At 41.8% G+C, this 20,679-nt stretch overlaps 1 protein-coding gene across 4 annotated transcripts in view; it reads left to right on the top strand.

Annotated features, from left to right (window-relative positions):
• Positions 1 to 20,631, top strand: part of kcnip4a (potassium voltage-gated channel interacting protein 4a) — a 33,399-nt gene extending 12,768 nt beyond the window's left edge. The window contains exons 2-8 of one of the 4 annotated variants that reach the window (XM_085932994.1): positions 17,336 to 17,431; positions 17,793 to 17,917; positions 18,317 to 18,386; positions 18,494 to 18,672; positions 18,741 to 18,845; positions 19,101 to 19,163; positions 19,253 to 20,631. In XM_085932994.1, the coding sequence (XP_085789120.1) occupies positions 17,336 to 17,431; positions 17,793 to 17,917; positions 18,317 to 18,386; positions 18,494 to 18,672; positions 18,741 to 18,845; positions 19,101 to 19,163; positions 19,253 to 19,300 (686 nt within the window). In that variant the 3' untranslated portion in view covers positions 19,301 to 20,631. Of the gene's footprint in view, positions 1 to 4,830; positions 5,009 to 8,964; positions 9,110 to 17,335; positions 17,432 to 17,792; positions 17,918 to 18,316; positions 18,387 to 18,493; positions 18,673 to 18,740; positions 18,846 to 19,100; positions 19,164 to 19,252 lie in introns of those variants that run through there. The other 3 variants (XM_085932986.1, XM_085932969.1, XM_085932978.1) reach the window with 3 other exon arrangements.
• The last annotated feature ends 48 nt before the right edge of the window (positions 20,632 to 20,679 follow it).

The raw sequence follows: 20,679 nt of genomic DNA on the forward strand, positions 1-20,679 counted from the left end.
TGGCTAAATCTGTGCCAGTGGCAGATTGCTACAAATGACAGCGGGGGAAAGTCACTCAATGCTCATTCTGGTTGAAATCCAGGTTGTAAACTTGCCGACAAACAGATGTTTGGGCCAATTTTCCGAGAAAACAACTTATTAATTTTGTCGGAGTGAGTTTTTCCACCACCGCCAGTGTTGCGTTTACTCTCTAGTATGAACATTTTGCGGAATCACATTATTAATATTAAGAGCTCTAAAATGACTCTTTTATAAATATTTGGGGAAATAAAGACTCGGGTTTAAATGAATAAATGTTGTTCTGTTTTAATTCCATTTTTACAACACTGCTCCATTTCTTGGGCTAACAATTTTTTTAGGGCAATGCACATTAACCAGAGCGAAGATTTGATTTTATTGTCGCGTTTGATTTGCTTTCTCCTGCGTAACTGCTCGCCCCTCCCCTCTCTGCTCACCGAGAAGGAGGCAGGGGGAAAAAGTTAATTAATAAAGGCGATTAAAGAGGCTGCCTGTTGACTTAACTCTTCAAGCATCCATATTTTGCCTTGCTTAGATGTCCCCTCTAAAAACAAAAGAAGTGGAAAGCTGATTACTGCTGACAGCCAGTAATAGCCAATATTGATATAACCTCGACTTTTTAAAACGACAGTAAAACACTGTTTAATTTTTCTTAAAGCAAGCCAGCAATTATTACCCATTGTAAATTTCACACCAAAAAAAAAAATCCAGCACTTTGGCAGTAGCAAAGAGTTACGTAATACTGCAAATGCATTTAAAATGAACTCAACTAACGCAACACTGGTCAAGTAACAGATATGATATCAGAATTTTCCGAGCTTGAGGTTGCCTGAAATTCGGCTGAGTTTTCCGCCTACAAATTTCCCATGCAGATTAGCCGCTAGTGCGATGAGTTGATGTATGATTTTGAATCATCTCTCTTTTTTTTTCCCCCAGCATTATCTGCGCATTGCTGAGCACACTAAGAATTCAATTTAAATGCAAAGCGACATAGGAAGTGCCAGTAATTTGCCGTACACGCTGCCATACTTGTACCCCGACTTGCTGGCCGAGGGGAGGGGGGGGAGGACAGAGTCGGGGGGGGGGCTGGTGTCTCCGATAGCTTAGGCTCGCACCTAATGAGGATTGATCGCCATTTCTTGGTTGGCCTCTTTTTGGGTTATGCGCCTTATTTGGTTTTCTGCCCTCCCCATTAATTAACCCTTAAAGTGACCAATCCGTAGAGCACATTAGAAACCGAAATTACTTTTGAGGAGTTGATCAAATGTTTTGTTCTTGTGCTGTTGCAAAGCAGAGATTTATAATAGAAATATTTTAGTTGTATTGATTGAAAAGAAAACCATGAGAAAAATATGAATCCAATCACTCTCAATGCAGGAGCTGTTTTTCTTAAAAAAAAAAAAAGTAAATTCCTTTTTGTTTCACCATTGTTGTGCTCTTCCTCACTGACCACTCAAGGTGACAGGAAGACACTTGAGCAGACAGGAAGTTGCCGTTGGAAAACCTTTTGCCTGTCCAAAGGTGTTTTCATAATGTCTGTCTGCATCTCCCACAGCTGCAATATGGCCGCCTTCTTAATGCGATTTCATGTGGCCTACAGGATGCGAAAAAAGAAAGCAAATAACTGTAATTGCAGATTCGCTGGCGTAAATAGAACAGAGCGGGGCTGAGAAGCCGCAGCAGTAAATCGAGACCAAGTCAAAACAATCTTTGTTTTGCACATTATGCTTCTCAGTGGGACGTGTTGAAAGTGCCCACAAAACTATTCCCGGAGGTGATTCTTATGCTGGACAAGCCAATGATTTGTCCAAGCCAAAAAAAAAAAAAAAAAAATCAAGCTCTAAAAATAAAACATCCGGCAAGCAACCTCCTGCAGCATTATTGAATCCATTTTTTTTTCTATGTTAAACCCGTTAATTAAGTTTCAGCAAAAGCCTTTTTTTTTTTTCTGCAGAGGATTAATGTATTGAAAAATCATGGCTGACGCTCAGCAGGCAACTGTTGGAGCATGAACGGAGATGAAGTGTACTGTGAAGATGCTCCCAATCCGGTTTTCTGCCATACGTGTCCCGCCCCCGCATCCCCGCCCCTCCTCTCTGTGAAGTGCGTGTTTAATGGGCGACCCCGAGATGTCACAGCCCGGAGCCGGCGAGGCGGTCGTGCTCAGACGTTCCTCAGCTAAATGTGACTACATGACAAGGCTGTAGTAAAAAAAAAAACTCATCAATGGGCCAAGTAGGACTTTATCTGCTTTAAATTGACTTCCAGATGACCCAAGGTGAATAATTTTTGCTTAAATCTGAAGGTGCAGCCCCTTTGGAAGGCATCACCACACAGGAATCTTGTCATGAGATAAAGGCAACCACTTGAGAGAACTCAGATGTGAGCAATAACCAGCCAGGCCCGCCAATTTGGCCCATTTCTGTCGCAGGGCAAAATGAAATTCATTGATTCTGCTCGCCGCAGTTTGACCGTGAAATGGCTTTTAACAGTGAGTCGGATGTGAACCCTTTCTGGAGTAAAACACAGACGCCGTCCCCCCCCTCCACGAAATCCACGTTGTGTATTATTACATAGAAAGGTCGTGAGCTAATTTGAAGGGCCCGTGTGTAGAATATTTGGATTTTTAAATGCTTATACATTTTTATATATAATAGGTGTAGTAATTATAATAATGATAATGTATATAATAATAATCGTAATAATAATAATATAGCTCATATATAATAGTACTCTTACAGTAATTTTAATAAGTCTTGTAATCATAAATATAAAAATATACCAAAGTAATTATAAAATAAATTATCATTATAATACTTAATTATAATCTAGGATGATATGACATGGGTCACACATACAGGACGCTGACATGCTTCCTTGCATTCCACTAGTCTACCACTAGATGGCAGACAATTCTACACACTGTCCCTTTAACACAACACTGCTAATTAGAACAAATAGTAATCCCTGAAATCCTTGATTAGGTGGAGGACTAATTTAGAACAAAGCCTGCAAATGGGCAAATTTTAATACCAACATGAAAACAAAATCAATCATTGTGATCTTATTGTTGCTGTTAATATTTTTTCCACGGTAGTTGTATGTTTATTTTCTTTTATCGATGACTTGGGCTCTGCTTAATTGGCTTTTAATCCTCTTATGCAGTTTTACATTTTTATGGCCCAAGGTTTCAAGCTGTGTGACAGTATGATTAATGTCCCCTATTAAAACCTTCCGGCGCTTAATTCATGCCGCAGACGACGACGTCGACACTCAGAAACATGAAATTATTTTATTCTGTTTTTAAGAGCTGCAGCCTCCGATGAAATTTTGGATGCAGAAGTCGCCTTTGTGTCGTGAATAACGACGTTCATTTGTTTATGCATTCGGTGTCTTTTTTTTTTTTTTTTTTATTATAAGCAAATTGACACGCGTATTCCCTCTCAATCTGCTGGGATTAATGACCGAAGCGTTTGGCTGCACTTCACCTTGTAAATGAGATGCTAAAAACACGAGCTACGGCTTCATGATTTGGATCACATTGCATTAGCTGTTTGCTTCGCTTGGAAAGTCGCTTGATGACTGAAATGATGGGCAGCGGAAGGTGTCTGAAAGAGATTTATTGGATTTCCATTATTTCCCATTTGAAATATTGTTTTGGTTTTCGTACGATTTGTTTGATGTGATGAAAAAAAATGGTTAATCTGTTTTGCTTAAGCAACAACAACAAAATGGCGCTGCCACCAGACACTTCCATCTATTTGTGAAGCCTTCTTAGAGAAAATCCTCTTTACTCTCAAACTTGGCACGGTAACTCCAGCTGTGAATTTTTAATAGTACTCAGCAATAACCCACGCATGATGAGCACGCCATGGTGATCTCAAGTGGAACAAAATGGAGAATGCTAATACACCACCGCCAAATAAAATGTGAGAAGGCACTTATTGCCTCAGCACTTTGATTCCAAGAAAGTTTTTTTTTTTTTTCATTTTTTTAATGGAGCGTCGAAATTGCTTATTCTGTGACCGTGTAAGATGGACTCATAATGATGAGGCTTAAAAAAAAAGTCTAGAAAAGAAGCTGTGACACCTCTCACACCACTTTTGGTGCTGTTGTTACGTCATGGGGGAAAAAAAGACTTTTATTTACACTGGGCCCCTTCTATGTCTAATCTTTTCCCGAGATCTTCTTCCAGCAACGGAATGCTCTTTTGCTTGACAGTGTTTGGAGTGTGTGAGCAAAATTCTCAAGAAAAGGAAAAAGCTTTCGGACTTATCAGGCGCTACAAAATGGAGCAATTGCGACCTCTAGCGTCCAAAAACGTAAGATACAGAGAATAGTATAAATGCGCCGGTAAATGGCATTTTATATTTCAGTACTCTGTGGCCATCTAGTGGCGGTTTTGAAGCAAGACTGGCATATCCCATATTTTTTTTAATGACATATTATTTTGTGTCCGTAATCTCCTCAGATTTTTCCCTTTCGATTGAATTGAACATGTGATCTTCACCTTAATCCACGCAATCAGAGTTGAGGAAGAAATAGCTGTCAAAGTAACGACACCACAAATTAAAAAGAAATACACCAAAACATCTTTTACACCTGTCCCACCGAAGCCGAGCCCACACTTTGGTCTCGGCTCCTCTTGAGCTCGGCAATTCATCTTGGTGACTTTCTTCCGAGCTGCTCCCGATCTTGGAGGAAGAAAGTGGGGAGGGTTTTTAACGGTATCCAAACTCCGAGTGCTTTTCGTGCAGCCGAAGCAAGCCAGAGTGGCTGGAAAGGATTCCTCCCCCCCCCCTGCCCGTCTCTCTCTTTCCCTCACTCACTCTGAGACTTCACTACCAAGTGTGGGAGGCAAAAGTGCGAGAGTGTGGAATTCTAGCAGGACTTTCAGATCACTCGCAACGAGCGAGCCCAGCAAAAGGTATCATGGGAGCTTTAATGGTCATCTTCTCTCTTCAGCCCAAACAAAGACGCAAGCCCACAGGTAGGAAGCCAGACAGGTTATTTTTTTTTTGCCCCCCCCCCCCCCCCCCCCTCTGTCTTTTGTGTGTAATTGGGATGGTGTGTGAACAATCCTCCAGATGCCAAAGCCCGTATACGGCCGTAAGGGAAAATGCGTTCAGCCAACTTGATGATTTCAAGCTGGTGTTCAACCTTCCAACAGCAATGCAACAAATCTCAGCTTGTTGCTCCATGCACATTTAGACGCGAGCGTGCAGAAAGTTCTTCCGTTTCCTTCGGCGAGACGTTTTCTTGCCAGACCAGCAGATCATGAAATTGCTTGGAAGTTTTTTTTTGTAGAGGGCGGGTGTAAAAAGTGGTAATATTATTTGCTTTGCCTCCAGTGTACTGACACTATTTGCAAGCCATCCAGTTGGTTTAATTGGCTCAGCAGAAGGGGAAGCACAGTGATATTAATGAAAGTCGTTTTTTTTTGTTTTTTTTCTTAAGGGCTCCGTGGTGAGCATGCAAAGGCGCAGCAGCCTGGTTTTTCTGCATGTGCATTGTAAGCATATTTTAGATAGAGCCACACGGGAGGCTAACCTATATACGGCAAGACGAGTGTTCTATACGGTTGTATGGTTCATGTTATCTGTGGAGGCTTCTTCTTGGGTTGTGGACTTAGTTGACTTTGTTTTGGGGGGGTCTGAAACTTTGTGCATCATCTTTCTTGAAGCACAAACTGTGAAATAATTGTGAGTCAAAAAGGTTAGTCATGACAAAAAAAAAATAAAAAATTGGGATTTATGGAAAAGGAAAAATACCCCGGGTCATATTGACCCGGGTGTGATGGTGACGCAGGTCAACAGATTTCCGAGATGGCTTTACCTGTCCCTAAATGTGTTTCTGATGCTAATTTCAAAAATGTTTTGACAGTTTTTTTTTAGGTAGTACATCAGTTTGTTGAGGTTTTCATTCTTTCAATGGCCATCAATTAATTCGAAGCAAATATTTGCTATTTGCTTGTCCCAATTCTCAACAAATAGTCCGCTTCCACTGTACACTGAATTAAGATGAATAATTGAATCGGGCCTTCCTCTATTATCGTTTGCTCATCGATGACGGGGTCGGAATTACCGATGGCGTCGAGCCTTTTTTTTTTTTTTGCTTTGCTTACCCTCGCTACATTCAGCAAATAATGGCGAGAGGCACTTAACAAGCCACTCTGCAGCCTGCCATTTATCTCCGCCGTTTGCATGACAAGAGGAGCCCGTCCCACGAGTCCAACAAAGCCCCCTCAGGTGCTCGCGCAGCGTGTGCGTGGTCGGGATCTGAATGTTTGTGGTTTTTTTGCCGCGTGGGAGGAAGCTGCTTACTCAGGCTACCAACTGGTCAAATGAGTTGTTTGCGACAAGAGACCACTCACTGAAAGGCATGTGGAGCAACTGTTGTCTTCATCCCACTCATCCTCCTTATCCTCATCCGAGTGCGTTGTTGTGGGTCGAGCACCAGCGGAGATAGGATTTTTTTCCGTGGGGGGGGGCTGGGGGGTAGAGGATCATCTCGGGGTCCGCAAAACATTTTTTTTTTTTTTACAAACCCCAAATATTCTACAAAAAATACTGATGAAGATTCATTATGTGTACTTTACGAGAGAAGGATGGAAATGTTGGGAAAAATCCTTGAAAAATCTGAAAATACCCTAAAGTCAATAAATGTACCTGGCCTGGGGTTCCGAGTATATTTCAGGGAGGGGTGAGTACCACCCCGCCCCCCTCTATCTTGTTTTTGTCAATTTTTTTAAATTATTTTTTTCATATCCATAGTCCCCTGACAACCTCACATGCTTTTTTTTGTGCTGCATCTTTTCATTCTCCACCATCAAAGCTGGTAGGCCTTAATATTCCAACTGGCCATGTTTGTCACACGCGGGCTTCTTGTTCAGCGGTACCAGATGGGATGTTACAATGACAGCCCGCCGGCCGGCTCCGCCGCTTCCTAACCAGGCCCGATTGATGACGTGGGCTGCAACAGTTTCCGATTTGTTCCCAGATGGTCAATGTCGGGCTGTGCTGTTGGCTATTAGGATGCAGAAACCTGAGCAGCGGGAAACTTTGGCTGCCACGCAGCACGAGCTGATGTGTGGAAACGAGATGCTTGCTAGTTAGCACCCTTGTTACGCAACCCTTCAACTTGACCCATTTCAAAATTTGAAGGAAACAAAATTGGATCAGGAAAGCAATGTGCAAAATGTTGATTTAAATGCTTAGTAGGGGACGTTAATGATATTCTTTGTGGGGTAATTAAACAATCCCTGGAGTGTTATTGCTAATCTTGAGAAACGGACATGGTTAAAATGTCCTTTCACAGTGTTTTGTTTTGTTTTTTCATTTGTCAGCAGTTTTTTCCAGCTGTCGTATGCACTTTCTCTTGTTGTCCACTTGGGGGAAGCAACGTCACATAATACAACACCTCACTGATTGCATTTGCGTTGTACTAATTATGTGATTAATTAACTAGCATGACTTGTAAGATTGCACTATAATAATTTGTGCTTTTTTTTTTTAAATCAAAGATGCAAGTAAATCTTTGGAGATGAAATAAAAGTAAAAACAAAATAATATGTAAATAAAATAAAATAAAATAAGAATCTGTATTGTGCAAGCCTTTCCAGGTCAAACTAAAAAAAAAAAATGAAATCATCCCATAATAAACATAAAATAAAAAATATATATATAATATTAAAGTCTGTATTGTGCAAGCCTTTCTAGGTCTAACTTTAAACAAAACAAAAAAAAAAGAAATCAACCCAAAAAGTTGATGTGCAAGTAAATATTTTTTTTAAATCAGCATCAAAAATATATCTAGTGACACAAAGCCTGATTAAAATTTGCTGTTCAGCGGTATAATAATTTCAGTGATGAAAAGTAGGCAAACTGGTTGTTTTTTCCCAAAGGTTTGCTATATTTAAAAGAATGGTGACCATTAATGAAAAACTAGCAATGTGTGTATGGATCATGAGACGATTTGCTATTTAGCTGCATCTTATTCGCTTGTAGTGTTGCAATGTATTAAATGGCATTGTGTCCATGTTGGAGGTTCTGTGCTATGCAGGTGTCAACATGCACACACACACACACACACACACACACACACGCACACGCACAACTAATTAACTTCACCACCAATCACACTGATTGATACGACACACTGTGCTGATTATTTGTGACTCACATTTGCCAGACCTTGATTGCGCCCTTGCAAACACCTGAATTGATGATCATGTTTCACTTGTCGTACTCCTTTGCCTCTTTTCGGTCTTAATGGAGACATCAGGGTAGATAAAGGGTCATATTGTACTTTATAAAGTAAGTAGATTGGCGATATTAACTTTTTTTTAAATTCTGTGTCTTATCGTTGGTAATGACGAACCCGTTGAAATATTTGTGACTTTGTGTAGAGGATAAAGAATATATGCCTGTGTATTGTTGCCACCTGCATGTGTTGCTACCATTTGTATTCAAATGAATCTTGTTTAAATGATTATAATTATTGCAATATCGACATTAGTTTAGTTAGTCAGTCTGAGGCTTTTGTAAAGCAGGCGCTAATTCTTTTGGTTTGGTAAAAATGAAATTTTGTTCTCTCTGTTTCATTTTGGATTGGGTTGGAAACAAGTATCTTTTTTTTCTTCAAATATTAGTTTCCAATTTACCTGCCACCATAACATTCAGCTTATAAAAAAAAAAAAATCCTCACAAGTCGAAATAATTACTATTCTTTCCAAAATAAGCCTATTTTTTCCTCTAAAAATATTTTCTCTTTTATATCCTTCTCTTATTTGTAAAATATTTCACTATAATACTCATTTTATAATTGTATTATCTACATTTAAATGCTTGGTCAATAAAACACAGTGAGCAAACAAGGGTGGCCAATCACGTTCTTCTTTCTCCCCCTCCTCCTCCTCCTTGTCGTTGGCCACACGACGCTCCAAAGAGCGCCCGCCGCACAGGCGAGTCCGTCGAGCGGCGTTTCTGATGGCCCGTCGACATGAACTCGGAGAGTCTGGAGATGTTGGCCGTCGTGGTCCTCGTCGTCAAAGTTTTGGAACAGTTTGGCTTGTTGGACGTTGGATACGCCGGTAAGACGAGCGGGAAAAAGTTAGCTTCGGTGTACACTTGTTAATAAATACGGCAAATCCATCAAATTGTCTGGACACACTGAGGAACATTTTTGCAGATATGACATTTTCCCTTTCCATTTGTAATTTTGAGAAGAAATATATCGATTTTTCCCGATGGTGCTGATTAGCTCTGCCGATTGTATTTCACTTGCCGGCCGGCAGCATCGGACTGCGGCTCCGACCCTTCTGGGTCGCGGCTGCTTTTTTATGTCCCCCCGCCGTCCCAGCCGACGTTTCTTGTCCCTCGCCGGCCGTTGACCTTTTCGCCAGCCTGTCGGACCGGTCGCCGGCAGACTGACGAACGGCGCGGCGTAAATGAAATGTTATCGGCTCTTCAATGTTATCAGCTTCTGCACGCGGGCCCGCTCGTCTTTTGTAACTCTGTCACTCGTTTAATTCCTCTTTGTCCATATGAATAGGCGTCATCAATTAAAAGATAGGTGGCGCTGTTGGGCATGTGTCAGTAAAATTTTTGAGGGTGGAGCCAACTTAACTGGGGAATTTTTTTTTTTTATTCATCAGCATTTTTCAATCCCATGGCATTTTTTTTTCTTTCCAATAACAGCAAAAAAGAACAGTTAGCCACAAAATGAAATGTTTTGTACACCCGTGTTTGATCGCCCCAGTTTGCTCCTTTTACTTCCACGCCTAGGCCTTTCCACCCCGCCACCAAAGATGGCGGCTCGCTTTCACTTGGCGGCAGTCTGTTGCCGCAGGTGTCCTTAATTGTGTCCCCTAATTGTGTCTCCCTTCCTAAATGACATGCCGAGCGGCTTTGATTGATGAGCGAGCGAGATAAACCGTTCACGGTTCACTTAAAGCAATTAATGAAAATTCCCAGATGGATTGTGGACGAGGGATGCTGATGAGTGGCGCTCATTTTTAACTTAGCATGTTGTCTTTTTGCCGTCACAACAATTTCTGGACTGAGGACTTTTATGTCGAGATTACGATCAGTATAATTCTTTCCTGACTCTGTGTAAACAAAAGAAAAGCATAGTTGCTAGTTTTACAAAAGGCCAGTAGAGGGCGGTATGCTCTTTTTTTTTTTGCTGCTGCTGACCCCCCACCCCCAGCATGTTGGACAGAGCAAACATGTAGTGAGAAGGTCCCACAAAAAAGGTGAACGTGGAGTGGTTCGTGTTCTCTCGCCGTGACCCCTCCCTCCCTTCTTCACACGCCCCTTCCCCTCCTCCTCCCTCACCCTCCTCCCCTCACTCAGCGCTTCTCAAGTGCAAGAGCGGAGTTTGCTCCCGCCGCTTTCCCATCATCATCGTCTGGATCGAGTTCACATCCCCGCCGGCGCCATGCGATCGCTTTGGTGACCCGACGGACTCGAGGTCTCGACCTGGATTTAGGGAGCGGGCAGGCGGGAGACGGGTGCCGAGGGGCGCCCGGCTTGTGCGCCCGGTCCGGCTTAGCGCTGGAGTGGGCACGGGGGAACTGGAGCGCGGGACCGAGTGCCAGCCCCGGTAGCTTGGAAGGCGAGGAGGGGGGCGGTTCCGGCTTCGGTTCGGGGCAAGGGGGCGACGAGTGGTCCGAGGGCGGCCCGGTGCTGAGCGCCATCTGGGAGACGGAGGGGTTGCAGACGGTGGGCATCGTGGTGCTGGTGTTTGCTTCCATCAAGCTGCTGCACATCTTGGGCATCATCAACTTCTCCGAGGGTAAGAAGTGTGTCAGACAGGGTGGTCCCAAATCAATATCCTCACACTTTATTTTGGAATGACGTCTTTAGTTATTTGCATATAAGATAAAGTCCAATTAGCCTTTTTCCCAATCAGGGCTAATAACGTTCGGGGGTTCAACAACAAGAGAAAAGTGCCGTTTTTGTTTTAAAGAACTGTTGAAGAGTCATCGGGGGAAAAACGACGAGTTTGTCGCATAGAACTCTTTTCTGCTGTTTGAAAAAAACTCTTGTAAAGAACATTTGACAGTTTATTTCCTGGCTAGGACTCTCTTGTCTTGTAGCTGTCATTTATGTTCATGTTTTGATTTCATGTTTTTGTTTATTTTAACTCCAGTTTGGATTGGACTCTTGTCATTATCTATCCACTGCGGATCATTTAAAAAAGTGAGACATGGTCTTCAAATTTCTTCATTCAAATCAGTCAGTCTGTTTTTGTGGTGTAAATTTTTGTCTTTGAGACCTCATTAAAATAAAATCCACTGCCGTGAGGTCACTGGGAGATCTTCATTGATTTAACTCCGCCTACTGTCTTGCAAATTGCCTTTGAGAAATTTCCACTTGTTCTAAGAAAGGTCACCTTTGCAACCTTAAACAAAAACCTTATTTCATATTTATTTATTTATTTATTGTATTTATTTATTTTTTTGGGGGGACACACTGTAAAGGAAAATGATATTAATGTGCTGAGGAGACTCGAACGGCGTCTCATATGCATCTCAAGGAAAAGCCGTCTAATTAGCGAGGCAGCGATAAAAACTCACTCAGCGCGTCGGGCCCGAGCGAACGCTTTAATCCCGACCGACCGCGTCGGTCTCATTAAATCAACCTGCTCCGATGACACTTCAGTTAGACTTCCAATTAGCGTGGCCATTCACACACACGTATGTGTTTGCTTCCTTCTAATTGGGGATGCGAATCTACTTGGCGTAGATTGAGTTCAAGTTCTTGCTTTCCCGAATGGAAATCGATGAGGCCAGACGACATCCACGTGTGGTTATCAACACGATAAGCTTGGGTGTCTGGAGGGATAATCGCTGCAGGAAAATCAAGCATCTGATGAGCTTGTCAGTCCCGAGCGCGACGTTCGGGAGATGGGGGGGTAAAAAATCATTTTACAATTATGAAACTGGCGAGATGGTCAATAATGGTAGACAAATACTTATTGTGGCTCTAAAATTACCTCGGAGGAAAACTCGTTTTCAAGTTTAAGGATGAAATACTGAGTTTGTGGCTGCGACTTTATCGCTTTTTTTTTTCATACCTATAAATGACTCATTTATTAATTTATTTATTACCGTATTTTCCGGACTATAAGGCGCACCGGACTATAAGGCGCACCTTCAATGAATGGCCCATTTTAAAACTTTGTCCTTATGTAAGCATTATAACATTAATGCATCATGTCAGATTTTTAATCCAAATCAAATCATTCTCCATTTTATCTTTTTTTTCAACTTCAGAAGCAACAAATTACTTTATAATCACAAAACAATGATCCATAGTGTTTTTGATTCATGATTCATAGTCTTCAGCGGGCCACTTACGATTGATTTCATGACACAATGCTTCGGGCCAGTTTAAATTTAGGAATTTGGTCCTTATATAAGGCGCACCGGATTATAAGGCGCACGGTCGGATTTTGAGAAAATTTTTGGTTTTTAGGTGTGCCTTATAGTCCGGAAAATACGGTAATTTAAACTACTAATTCCAAAACTGCCATACACAAATAATGCTGAAGTTTTTTTTTTTTTTTCATTCTCCTGGGGTGAATTTGGGAAATGTCAAGTAGCTCCATGAGATTGCACACTTGGTTGAACATGCGTCCATGCGCACATCTGCCCCCCCCCCACCCCCAAAAAAAAAAGCCACCTGAGCAAACTCCATCTGGAGGCCAATGTTTATCAACCCACCGCAAGCAAAATTTCACATGCTTGTTTTTTTTTTGTATGGAGTGCAAAAGTGCTTCGCGTTGCGCTGACTCAGCCACTTTAGCTCAATCCATCATTTTGGTTGCTTCGCTTAATTGCATTTTTTTTGTATGCTTTTTTATTTGTTATTTTTTTTAAACAATGCTGTATCTGGTCTAGAAATCAATTCAAAGGACTACAAGCGTGTGGGGCAATTAGCCTTTTGTTTGTATTTTCCTCAACCCCTTTTTAGCATCGAGGAAGTGATTGACGTGGCCTTTTGCCGGCGTCCCTTGGGTGTGTTTACACTCAAGTGAAGTCTGTGGCGGATTCAAAGTAAGAGCCAATCACTTTGGATGAAAACATCAGCGCTAATAGATTGCGATGGAGACGATAGCGCCGCTGATGTGGAACAAAAGAAGACAGATAGGACCGGAAGGGCATGATTGGCACTGCTCTAACTAACGCGGGGTAGTCAAAAGTATTGGGACACCTGGCTTTACACTTGTAAAAATACGGGGAGCTATTTTAGCTGTTGGGCAATGAAATCTCAATATAGAAGTTTGGTGTATTTGTTAAATTAAATTAAAATATATATATTTTTTAATTTAAAAATTGGCATTTCTCGAACAATGAAGCGCTGCATGTTGGCCTTTTCGTAATCTCGGAGACTTGATGGATTTTGAATGTTAAGGAATTTTTACCACTCTGATATGTTATCCATCCATCCATCCATTTTCTGAACCACTTTGTGGAATCGAACCCGCTCCCTCCTAACTGTGAGGCAGACGTACTACCCAGTGCCCCACCGAGCTGCCTGCTGATATATTATCATTTTTTAAGTTGTTGTACTAATATTTGAGAAAAATTTGAATGAATTAAATAAAAAAAATCGTTCAGACAAATTTGAACTAAAATTAGCGAGAAAGTAAAACAGTACAAGTAAGCAACAAATAATACAGCCGTCTTTCTAATGAAGCGTTCGTTGGGCCCGGCTACCTCGTCAATCTGTCAAGGTGGCACGTCTGTCTACGTGAAGCCATATACAGTATTAACCGCCAGCCTCATGTCTTTGCGAAACGTTGCGTACATTTTCCCGTCAGTCGTAAAACGCCACAGGCACTTTTTATTAAATAACGACAATGACATATGGCTCACGCCGACTCGCTCCCGCGTTGGTGCTTGTTTGTGCATCCACCTCTGGAATCCGCTGTGTGGGTTATCTGATTGGATGAGGGCTGCCGCTGGTGGTGGGGGCCCTTTTTCATTACACGGCGGGGACTTTGTTTGGATCTCTTTTGCTTTATTGACTGAGCTTGTGTGGATGCTAATCAGCGTGCGTCCTCCTCATGCTGCAGCAGCACTCCTACATTATTCGCATTTGATAGATACACTACCTCTTCCTGTCTGTCGTGGAACTTTATAATATCTCCTTGTATTATCAAAGAACTGATTCACACCTCTTAAGACTGTAGTAATGAAAAGAAATGAAGTTTCAAAATTGATTCATGAACCGGTTGTATTTTTTCATTCCTCTATAGGGCACTCTGTTTAATTTTGGGCTAAAAGTATACTGACAACAGCGCCACCTAGAGTAGTCAAATACAACAACTGGTTCGTGAAGCAAATTTGAAGCTTCGTTTTGTCATCACGGTAAGTGTAGCATGTTTTAGAAGAGTCTAGCACCCTGTCGTTCAAATATCCAGAAGATATCGTAGCATAGCCAATTAGCCGTCATTGACATGTCTACTATCCGATGTAGCACAATTAGGTTCTGCTGAAGAACAGTCGAGTGACATCAGTCCTTTTCTCATTGTACACCTGTTGACGGGCGGCGCCTGGTGTTGATAGATGCCCTCCTTCCATGAAGATGAGCCGGCTGATAAATGTGCTCCTATATTAGGAGCACGCGCGGCTGCCGTCGAGATACAATCGGGTGTCGGGTTGCTTTCAGGTGCTGACGCTTTGTTGTTGGATTTGCTTGGTGCGCTTTAACTGTGATTTGAGGAGTGTGGAATTTTTTTTATCTCATTCTTTCAACTTATTCCAAAGTCTGTTATCGCTGGAATTATGATTTTCTTCCAAGTTATAATTTTTTTGGGGGGAGTGTAAGCTTTTAGGTGTGTCCACATTTAACTCTTATCATTCATCTTACCTTTGTGAACTAAATAGATTCATCTATTTGGATTCATCTTAATCTATTCATTTAAATTCTTGCATTTCTAGAGTCCGACTCGATATCAGATTTACAGATGTCACTTGTACTCATGTTTCGGTAGTGACCACTTAAGTTCCAAACGCTCCGTGCTGGTCATCGTATGCATTTCTAGGTCAAGCAGACTCGTTAAATATAAATCAGCAGCTCCTTTTCAGGTTCAGGAAGCTTGTTAGTTTAGGGTCAGCGAGGTTTGATCTTTACTTTCAGATAAATGACAAACCTTGGAGGCTGTCGGTGGCCTGCCCTTTGATTCTTTTACAGCTTCCCCCTTTATTCACTTGTTTTATAATTGACAAAGCAGGTGCAACAGAAAACATTGCGCTGTCGTGTGCAAAATTGTCCGTGCTGTGTCCTATGGTAATTCCATTTTGCTGAGCTTTTTGTCTCGCGCTTATAAACCTTGGCGCGGCGTTCAATCTTAATAATCCCTTTCTGTGTGGCTGCGCGGCGGTGAGGGAAAAACGGTGATGACAATATCTCAGAGTACAAAAAGAAGGCAAAAGTGCAGCAGGGATGCCTATTTTCACCCTTTATTTTTAATGGGAATGTTCTGAATGTTGCATCATTGCATGTAGCTCAGCTTACTGTTGGACCCACCATTTTTGTGTGTATGCGTCTGTAGAAGTCCATTAAAGCTGCTTACTTGATTCTTCAGGTCAACAACACCGGAATCCATTGCAAAGTTCACATGAAAAATCGAAAAAGTACAACCGTCCCTCGCATTATTATTATTATTATTATTATTATTATTATTAACAACCATAATAATAATAATAATAATGATAATAATAATAGTAATAGTAATAATGGTCACCCAAAGACACTATACATACAGGAATAAATACATTTAAAAAAAAAAAAAAAACCCCGAAAAAAACTGTCGTTATTAGCTAAACTGGCCTATTCACTCTTTTTGTGCTCATTCAAACACTCTAAAATGAAAATGTAAAATTTCGGGTTTAGTATTTTTGTGGTTCAAACAGTGAACATGTACATTCCAGACCAGATTTTAAAAATAATGTAAACACATTTATTGTAAATGTACTAAAATACATTTTGTAGAATATTAATTTGTAATCTGTTAATCATCAAATGTTCACTGACCTAAATTGCAAAACGCACTTGTGAAGGCAGTCAACGTTTGGATTCCGGTAGACGAATTTAAACGTCCATGGCAGTCAATGAGTAACACAAAGCGGTGCTGCTACTGAAGTCGCGCAACTCCGTAAGCTATTTGGCTGTGACCGAGCGAAGCCTTGAGCGGTGAATCGACATTGTTGTATTTGTCTGGCACCCACAAATAATTCGTCTTCCGGGCCAGCGCTTTGTCCTTGAGCTTCTCGCCAAAACGTCTGGCTCCCCGTGTTGTGAATGAAAATCAAGCTTCCTAAATTCACAACTGCACATGATCAAAGCCAGAGAAGCTTCGCAAGATGGTAATTGCTAACGTGGTGTCAGCCAGGTAACGTCAATGAATCAAAGTGGTTTATAGACATCAACAAAATGTCTCCCTCAACGCTGAGAAATGCGTCAGGCGCCTTAATGGTTGCCATCTGCACTCGGCAACGATGCTCCACAGTACAAATAACGACTTTTTCCGACCTCCCCCATTAGCAAGCGTCGCCAAGTTGGGTTAAATGCGTTTGGCAGTGCACTTTTTGGATGGTCGCTGTTGTCAGTCTGTCCAAAGAATAACAATAAAATTTGATTGGGAAGTGTTTTTTTTTTACAACCAGATTGGTGTTTTTGTCCTTTTTATGAGGCCATTTTATTTGCCCGTTTCAAGATGTACTTGCAACTACCACATTTTTATTGGCCAGATTATACAAGCTTCTTATACCTTACACAGTTAAGTACAGTGGATATAAAAAGTGTACACACCCTTGTTTAAACGGCAGGTTTCTTTGACATTAAATGATGCCAAGAAAGTTCATTTCAAACTTTTCCCCATCATTAACATTTTTTTCACACCGCTTTTTTAAATAAACAATGATAATAATGAGGTTGCATAAGTGTGCACACCCTCTTATAAGTGAAGTTGATACGTTGTCGCCACGCTGACAGGAAGAAAGTCATCCATCGGAGCGCGGCCTAATGAGATATCTGTCTTTCCTCTGCACGAGAGGAGGTCAGCAGTCTCGAGTTCTGCTGACCCAGTGGCAGACTTTTAAATAAGTCATGCCGAGCGGTGATGTCACGCTCATGGCACCCCTCAACTTGTTTACAGGTGTCGCTTTACACCACCATGACGCTTGCAATCACCGGCCTTCCTTCATGTTGTTGTCCTGAAGAAACCCAGAACCACATCTCCCTCCAAATGTCTCGGTTGCCGCGGTAACCGCACTCCCTCCCCATGTACTTGTGCTCTCCAGGTTACCCGTCGCTTGTCCGCGAGGGCGGGGTGAGGGCTCGCCTCATGAGGTTGCTCCCGTGCGCCGCCGCCAAGTCGTCGTCAGGCGGCGAACAAAGCAAGTGGCACTTCTCGGGCTCTTCTTGTCAAAGACACTTAACGCAACATACAAGATGTTCACCTTGTGACCTGAGTAAACCTCACATGTGACCAAAAGGGGGAGCTCTTGAGAAAACTGGCCAAATAGCTTGAAAGAGTTTTTCTGCGTTGGCGTGTTGTGTTGTGGGCAGTGAAGGTAAATGGCATCTCCACCTGTTTGCTGACAAGAAAGAAAGAGGCATCCATTTAGGGGGCGGAGCTTTATTTATTCAAGCGGATGACTCGGCTGGCAAACGCAACATCGTGAAAACAGAAGTGAATGTTAGCTCAGGACTGTAGCCTTCCAAATTTGATTTACGACCTTCATTTTCCTCCCCCAGACAGCATCGAAGACGAGCTGGAACTATCGACCGTGCGTCATCGTCCCGAAGGTCTCGGACAGCTGGAAGCGCAGACGCGCTTCTCCCGCAAGGAACTGCAGATCCTCTACCGCGGCTTTAAGAACGTGAGTGATGCTCAGCAAGCTTAACTTTTCCGGCGACCAAACATAAGAAGAGAAACTGAGCTGTGGGCGAAGACAAATAAAGCGCCTCCAACTCAAGTGGCAGCAGAATGAGGCTATTTGTCCGGAGCGCACGCTCAGGTGGTCAAGCAGGCTTTGAAGAAAACTCCCTAAGGTCTTGGATGTGAAAAGTCACAAATGATGACTTCGGGAAGGATTTCACGCCTGGCCCGGTTTTGCGTTGTGTTTTCAATGTTCATGGATGAGCGATTGCTACGAGTGTATCTCATCAAAGAAATATTTGTTTTGCTTTTTCACTTGGATGCATTTGGTTGGCTCTGATAATACGAGTCCCCTCGCTCGTTGGAAATAAAAAATAAAAAATGTGGTGGTCTCTCGCAGGAATGTCCAAGCGGCGTCGTCAACGAGGAAACCTTCAAAGACATTTACGCCCAGTTCTTCCCACAAGGAGGTTTGTGCTCACTCGTTTTGTTCATCCAATTTCAAGCGAGAAAAGACAAGTCGGACACGGGCTGCTGCTGATTCTTCTTTTTTTTTTTTTCCCCCCATCTCCCACAGATGCGTCGATGTACGCTCACTTCCTGTTCAACGCCTTTGACACGGATCACAACGGCTCGGTGAGCTTTGAAGATTTTGTCATGGGTCTTTCCATTTTATTGCGGGGCACCATTCAAGAGAAACTCAATTGGGCTTTCAACCTCTATGACATCAACAAAGATGGTTACATCACCAAAGAGGTACAGCTCAGTGGACCTCCGACAAATAAAATGTCAAATTTTCCCGGGTTGACGGTGTTGTCCCTCAGGAGATGCTCGACATCATGAAGGCCATCTACGACATGATGGGAAAATGCACGTACCCCGTGCTCAAAGAGGAGACTCCACGCCAGCATGTAGATGTGTTCTTTCAGGCAAGTTGCAGATTTTTTTTCCTGGAAAGTTATGAAGGAATCTTGGAAATTGGTTGTTTTCAAACAAAAAAATGGCCTCTGTCCTGAGTACGTCGCTATTTAAATAGTATGAAATCAAAGCTGGACTGAATCTTTGTCCCAATACATTTGGAGCGGACTCTTGTGAATCTGTTTCATTACGTGAGTGGAAAAGGTTTTATTTTTGCAATGTGGAGCCACCGTAACGATGAGGTAATGTTGCCCCTCCCCTAACAGAAAATGGATAAGAACAAAGACGGCGTGGTGACCATCGATGAGTTCATCGACTGCTGCCAAAATGTAAGCGGCGGCGGCCGTTGTGACGTCGCGTCATTTTGGCCCGCTCGCCTTGTCTAACCGTGTTTTGTTTTGTTTTTTTTTGTCGCCAGGATGAAAACATCATGCGCTCCATGCACCTCTTTGAAAACATCCTTTAACTCGACGTCTCGAGGGAGTGTGTGCGTGTGTGCGTGCGTGCGTGGAAAATGCAGACCTCCACCCATCACGTGTTGTTCCTGGCTGGGAACGTTCTGGAAAAGTTTACTTTTATCATTTATCCATTCTTTTCCCGCCAGGTGATATCACTGTGACCTGTCGTTATATTTCCAGAGTCTTCTTTATGACCGGTGAATTGTTTTTTTTTAATTCTGTATTGCAGTAGTTCTTAAAGGGGAAGTCTACCCCAAAAAATGTCTGTATAATAATATGTTCTATGTGCCGCCACTTGTCTAAACTCTGAGGAATATTCCGTATGTGGAATATGACTTTTATCCATCTTGGAAGGCGGCCATTTTGCCGTTTGTTGTCAAATGACATCAACGTTGCCTTCTCAGGTCACAACCAATCACGACTCAGCTTCAGAAAACTGGTGAGTTGTGATTGGTTGTGACTTGGAAACTGTGACATCATTTTCAGTCGACTTCAAGTGGCAAAATGGCCGACGACTGAGATGGCTAAACACAGGTGAATTTGCCTGTTTCATTCATATTCCACGAACCAAAATTTTATCGGAACACCGTTTCAATTAGTTGGAAAGCACAAAACAGACTCAAAGGAAAATTTGGGGGTTGACTTCCCTTTTAAACTTTTTACATCAAGTCGCACTTCAAAAACTACTTGGCGCTCAAATCCTCATGGCAGACATTCACATACAGTCACTTAAATTTAGAGAGGAACTGATGATTGTTTTGATTAAAATATATTTCAAAGTTATTACAACTGAACTGTACTTGACAAATGCATTCGTGTGCCACTTTTGAGAATCACCAATATATATATATATATATATATATATATATATATATATATATATATATATATATATATATATATATATATATATATATATATATATATATATATATAGACAGCAAAGATAAGGATTGATGGAAGAAGACCAGGTTTGAATGGATTAGTCCACACCAATAGTTTATATTAAATCTATGTATAGAACATTAGACGGCAATAATACTCCAAGTGGACCTCTGTTTTCATTTTCTAGTTTTTTTTTTTTAATTCACATTACACTCATTGTACAGTGCGGTTTTAAGAGACAAATGTGAATTGTAGTTTTAAAAGCAATGTATTGTTTCATTTGACTTCCTTGAAATGACTCAATGTTGTACAGTTTATCTTTGACAAAGGCGTGGTTGTATTTATTTTATCCATATTAGTTAGGTAAGAAAATCCTGACATGTCACTTCAAAAGTTATCATGATGCATTTCTACATTTGTGTAAATATACCACAAGGTGAAAATAAACTGATGAACCTCTACTTTGCCTTCATACACAAAATACTGACGGGCGAGAATTCGG

Source organism: Syngnathus leptorhynchus, chromosome 2 (assembly GCF_054491065.1).
Source record: "Syngnathus leptorhynchus isolate UIUO chromosome 2, UIUO_Slep, whole genome shotgun sequence".
NCBI lineage: Eukaryota > Metazoa > Chordata > Actinopteri > Syngnathiformes > Syngnathidae > Syngnathus > Syngnathus leptorhynchus.